The sequence below is a fragment of the Bufo bufo genome, chromosome 11 (genome assembly GCF_905171765.1).
Source record: "Bufo bufo chromosome 11, aBufBuf1.1, whole genome shotgun sequence".
Lineage (NCBI taxonomy): Eukaryota > Metazoa > Chordata > Amphibia > Anura > Bufonidae > Bufo > Bufo bufo.
Window position 1 is genome coordinate 1,902,769 of NC_053399.1, and position 6,209 is coordinate 1,908,977.

A 6,209-nucleotide genomic window follows, 5' to 3' on the forward strand; every position below is an offset into this window, starting at 1 on the left:
CGTACTACCGTACCTCTGTATGCACTGCCCCTGTACCCACTGCAGCGATGCCCCACCACTGTCTCTGTACGTACTACCGTACCTCTGTATGCACTGCCCCTGTACCCACTGCAGCGATGCCCCACCACTGTCTCTGTACGCCCTTCCCCTGTACCCACTGCAGCGATGCCCCACCACTGTCTGTACGTACTACCGTACCTCTGTATGCACTGCCCCTGTACCCACTGCAGCGATGCCCCACCACTGTCTCTGTACGTACTACCGTACCTCTGTATGCCCTTGCCCTGTACCCACTGCAGTGATGCCCCACCACTGTCTCTGTACGTACTACCGTACCTCTGTATGCACTTCCCCTGTACCCACTGCAGTGATGCCCCACCACTGTCTTTGTATGTACTACCGTACCTCTGTATGCACTGCCCCTGTACCCACTGCAGCGATGCCCCACCACTGTCTGTACGTACTACCGTACCTCTGTATGCACTGCCTCTGTACCCACTGCAGCGATGCCCCACCACTGTCTGTATGCCCTTCCCCTGTACCCACTGCAGTGATGCCCCACCACTGTCTCTGTACGTACTACCGTACCTCTGTATGCCCTTCCCCTGTACCCACTGCAGTGATGCCCCACCACTGTCTGTACGTACTACCGTACCTCTGTATGCACTGCCTCTGTACCCACTGCAGCGATGCCCCACCACTGTCTCTGTACCTACTACCGTACCTCTGTATGCCCTTCCCCTGTACCCACTGCAGTGATGCCCCACCACTGTCTCTGTACGTACTACCGTACCTCTGTATGCACTGCCTCTGTACCCACTGCAGCGATGCCCCACCACTGTCTCTGTACGTACTACCGTACCTCTGTATGCACTGCCCCTGTACCCACTGCAGCGATGCCCCACCACTGTCTCTGTACGTACTACCGTACCTCTGTATGCCCTTCCCCTGTACCCACTGCAGTGATGCCCCACCACTGTCTCTGTACGTACCTCTGTATGCCCTTCCCCTGTACCCACTGCAGTGATGCCCCACCACTGTCTCTGTACGTACCTCTGTATGCACTGCCCCTGTACCCACTGCAGCGATGCCCCACCACTGTCTGTACGTACTACCGTACCTCTGTATGCCCCACCACTGTCTGTACGTACTACCGTACCTCTGTATGCCCTTCCCCTGTACCCACTGCAGTGATGCCCCACCACTGTCTCTGTACGTACTACCGTACCTCTGTATGCCCTTCCCCTGTACCCACTGCAGTGATGCCCCACCACTGTCTCTGTACGTACTACCGTACCTCTGTATGCACTTCCCCTGTACCCACTGCAGTGATGCCCCACCACTGTCTTTGTATGTACTACCGTACCTCTTTACCCACTGCAGTGATGCCCCACCACTGTACCCAGTTTTTGAACGTACTACTGTACCTCTGTACGAACTGCCTCTGTACCCACTGCAGTGATGCCCCACCACTGTACCCACTGTCTTTGTACATACTACCGTACCTCTGTATGCACTGCTCCTGTACCCACTGCAGTGATGCCCCACCACTGTCTCTGTATGTACTACAATATGACTGTACCCACTAACGTAACACCATACCCACTGCAGTGATGCCCTAATATTGTACCCACTGTCTTTGTACGTACTACCGTACCTCTGTATGCACTGCCTCTATACCCACTGCAGTGTTGCCCCGCCACTGTCTTTGTACGTACTACTGTACCTCTGTATGCACTGCCCCTGTACACACTGCAGTGATGCCCCACCACTGTAGCCACTGTCTCTGTATGTACTACAATACCACTGTACCCACTACTGTAACACCGTACCCACTGCAGTGATACCCTAAAACTGTACCCACTGTCTTTGTACGTACTACCGTACCTCTGTATGCACTGCCTCTATACCCACTGCAGTGTTGCCTCACCACTGTACCCACGGCCTCTGTTCGCACTGCAGCGATACCTCACCACTGTCTCTGTACCCACGGCAGTGATGCCCCACCACTGTACCCACTGCAGTGATGCTTTACCACTGTCTCTGAACGTACTACCGTACCTCTGTACACACTGCAGTAATGCCCCACCACTGTACCCACTGTCTTTGTACGTACTACCTACCACTGTATGCACTTCCCCTGTACACACTGCAGTACCACCCTAGCAATGCACTCTGCCATTACTCAGTTTCTTGGTGGTTTTGCACAGTCCCCCCCCCAAAGCACACACTTTTCCACCCAGGAACCTGGAGTAGACAGGACTCAGCCTCCCCCGGGGCCTTTAGTAAACCGTCTGCACCACTGAAAGGGGTTGGCTGTGACAGAGGTGGCTAAGCGCTCAGTGCCCGTCCCCGGGTGTACCCCATCCAGCCAGTGAGCACGCACACAAATGCAGCAAATGCAAATACATTTTATTCTCAATGTCGTGGACAAGAAGCAAACAAATGCCCGAGGCGTTCCTCTGTCCGCAGGAGTAGAAAATAAAAAAATAAATATTCTCAAATCCAGAATAAATTAACCAAAAACTGTCTACGGAAAATAAAACGTTTTCATGGAAAACTTGGAAAGACAGCAAGACAGCATTACAGTCAACGGAAGATACAGCACGTTCACCATGTGTCCGGCATGGAGGGGTTAATATAGAGAGACATATCGTGGCAGCCCATCGCCAGCTGGACAAGACCCTGAACCAGCAGCACCGGCCTCGGAAGAGGAGACTATTACCGTCACAGCATACATCATGCTACATGTGGACAGGAGTGAGGTGCTCCGTGACAGTGCTACATCAGAAGAGGCAGCCAGGGCCACTGCGCAAGCGTCCGATCGGCAACCCTTGCTCTAGCGCCGACAGTGTGATCTGCTGGAGATGACTAGACGGGCACACGTATAGCAGCGAGGAGGCAGTCACTCAACACCAGGAGGTAAACCCTTATTGCCTGAGGGCACAGTCCCAGATTCTGTCCGCCACCCTGGGAGTTACAAGGCCAGTAAAGTGGGAGAGTTGAGGGAGTCCGACGACTGCTCGTTGCTGCTGCTTCCTCTGCGATGGGCGGCTCCGCAGTTAGGAAAAGAGTCGGAATCGGGGTAGGTGAAGACAAATGAGGTGGTGTAGGTGGTGCATGTTGGCGTGCAGGTAACGACGGGCGTGCACAGGGGCTCCACTTCTGCCGACAGGGTGCTGTAGAGGGGCTCCCAATCGGACGAGTACAGGGTGCTGGACAGGTCCACGTCTGGCACCGAGCGGGCGGCGTCAGAGGCTCCTGCACCAGGAGAGCTGAAGAGGAAGTCGTCCAGGGGCTCGGATTTGAGGTCTAGTGGTATCTCCTTCTCCGGGACGGAAGACTGGGAGATGCCGACAGGAAAGAGGGGCTCATGAGAGTTGGAAGCACAAGTGACGTCAGAGATCAGGTCCAGGGAAGAGGTCAGCTCCTGGAACGCCCCCTCCAGGTCATGTGGAATCTTGCAGGCCGGCTTATGGGCCGCCAGGATGAACTCCAGCTTCTCCTTCTCCTTCAGCAGGACGGCGATCTCGGACTGCAGGGCAGATTTCTCATCCTCCAGCTCGTCCGTCTCCTGGAGAAAACAAAGCGGTGGATTAGGCCTCATGGCTCCTGACATCACAGCGATGACGTCACAGGCCATGAAGGTGGAGGAACACTTACAGCTTGGAGGGTGTCAGTCAGCTCACGCCGCCGGTTCCGGCATTTGGCTGCCGCCATTTTGTTTCTTTCACGCCTGACTCTCCTTTTTTCCTCCTCCTCGGGAGACAGCTGTGAAATTTAAACAACTCTGATCAGATCCATGGAATGAGGGACTCCGGAGCCCCCCTCCCCCCTTGGATTACCAGAGCCCAGACACTCACCTGCTCTGCTTTCCCTCTCCTGCCCGGGCAATGGCCTCTTCCTGATGACCCCTTGATGACACCAGAGCGGCTGAAGGCTGGAGCCGCCCCATACGGGTGAGCTCTGGACTGTGATGGTGCCACAGAGGAGATGAGGGTGGGTTGCACCAACCACTGCAGGTCTGGAGACGTGGAGATGGCTGTGACGGTGGGGACAAAGCTGCTGCTTGAATCTGCACTGAGCTCCTGCGGGGGGAAATGTACAGCGTGAGTGCCAGGACGCCCCGTTACACCCCCAAATGCATGCACCCTATGCCAGTTATCATTTACACCCTGACTCAGCCCCAACTCGGCGGGCCCCCCAATGCATGCACCCCCTTAGTCGGCGGGCCCCCCAATGCATGCACCCCCTTAGTCGGCGGGCCCCCCAATGCATGCACCCCCTTAGTCGGCGGGCCCCCCAATGCATGCACCCCCTTAGTCGGCGGGCCCCCCAATGCATGCACCCCCTTAGTCGGCGGGCCCCCCAATGCATGCACCCCCTTAGTCGGCGGGCCCCCCAATGCATGCACCCCCTTAGTCGGCGGGCCCCCCAATGCATGCACCCCCTTAGTCGGCGGGCCCCCCAATGCATGCACCCCCTTAGTCGGCGGGCCCCCCAATGCATGCACCCCCTTAGTCGGCGGGCCCCCCAATGCATGCACCCCCTTAGTCGGCGGGCCCCCCAATGCATGCACCCCCTTAGTCGGCGGGCCCCCCAATGCATGCACCCCCTTAGTCGGCGGGCCCCCCAATGCATGCACCCCCTTAGTCGGCAGGCCCCCCAATGCATGCACTCCCTTAGTCGGGGACCCTACACCCCAATAGACACCCGGTTCATTCACGTCTGCAGCCTCGTTACTCCAGGGAGCCGCTGCACACAGGACCGGAGTGGGCTAAAAATAGCTCTGACGTCAGCAGTGACGCAAGAGCCGCTCCGGAGTCTCCTGAATGAACCAGGATTTATCAATGAAGCCACTTACAAATGGGCGGGGCCAGCCCTGACAGCCCCGCCCCACACCCGCCGCTGTCACCCCCTGCCCCACACCCGCCGCTGTCACCAGCCCTCCGCTCCGGGGTCGGACACCTACCGTAGGGGTGAGCGGGGAGCCGAGGCTTGAGAAGGAGGCGGCCGGGGACGGGTAATAGGTGAGGCTGTCTCCGGCGGGAGAGGCGCTGCTGCAGCGGGATGAGGCCGCCTCGTAGTCGGCGTTGCTGGGGAATCCGTGGTACATGGCTGCGGTCACTGACGTCTGTACTGTCCGCTCGGGCTGCTCTCCGGAGCTGTCACTGCCTCTGCTCGCTGCTCACTGCCTTATATTTCTTGTGAATGGAGTGACGTCACGGGCACACGATCTGCGGGGGGAGCCTACTTCGGAAATGGGCCTCTAGGCCAAGTCACAGGCGCTCACCCGCCAGTCACCCTGCACACCCGGCGTCTGTCCAGCTGCCCACACATCCCACGATGTCTTAGCCTTCCTTTGCTGTGGTGTCCAGTAGTCTTCAGACCCCTACCAACCCTGGAATCCCCTTAATGGACTGGTCCAGACTCGAGAATCCACTGACGCAGATGCCCTAATAAGGAAAACATCCTGTTTAGAGGGCGGGGCTGCCGGGAAGAGCCCTGAGAACAGCGGAGAAGATGGGGAGGAGCCAAAACAAACACACACAAACAATTCACTCAGTGCCATGGACACGGCCAGCCGAGGGCACAGCGGGGTGTACAGCCGGGGGCACAGAGGGCACAGCGGGGTGTACAGAGGGGTGTACAGCCGGGGGCACAGCGGGGTGTACAGAGGGGTATACAGCGGGCAGCCGAGGGCACAGCGGGGTGTACAGCCGGGGGCACAGAGGGCACAGCGGGGTGTACAGCCGGGGGCACAGAGGGCACAGCGGGGTGTACAGAGGGGTGTACAGCCGGGGGCACAGAGGGCACAGCGGGGTGTACAGCGGGCAGCCGAGGGCACAGCGGGGTGTACAGAGGGGTGTACAGCCGGGGGCACAGCGGGGTGTACAGAGGGGTGTACAGCGGGCAGCCGAGGGCACAGAGGGGTGTACAGCCGGGGGCACAGCGGGGTGTACAGAGGGGTATACAGCCGGGGGCACAGCGGGGTATACAGCCGGGGGCACAGCGGGGTGTACAGAGGGGTGTACAGCGGGGTATACAGCCGGGGGCACAGCGGGGTATACAGCCGGGGGCACAGCGGGGTGTACAGAGGGGTGTACAGCCGGGGGCACAGCGGGGTGTACAGCCGGGGGCACAGCGGGGTATACAGCCGGGGGCACAGCGGGGTATACAGCCGGGGGCACAGCGGGGTATACAGCCGG

At 58.8% G+C, this 6,209-nt stretch overlaps 1 protein-coding gene across 1 annotated transcript; it reads right to left on the bottom strand.

The window, feature by feature from the left end:
- Nucleotides 1–2,393: 2,393 nt before the first annotated feature.
- On the bottom strand, nucleotides 2,394–5,347 carry FOS (Fos proto-oncogene, AP-1 transcription factor subunit). The gene is made up of 4 exons (XM_040412210.1): nucleotides 4,973–5,347; nucleotides 3,864–4,088; nucleotides 3,664–3,771; nucleotides 2,394–3,574 (listed from the first exon to the last, which is right to left on the bottom strand). The coding sequence occupies exons 1-4, from the start codon at nucleotides 5,114–5,116 to the stop codon at nucleotides 2,978–2,980; spliced, it is 1,074 nt and encodes a 357-aa protein (XP_040268144.1). The 5' UTR covers nucleotides 5,117–5,347; the 3' UTR covers nucleotides 2,394–2,977.
- Nucleotides 5,348–6,209: the final 862 nt, after the last annotated feature.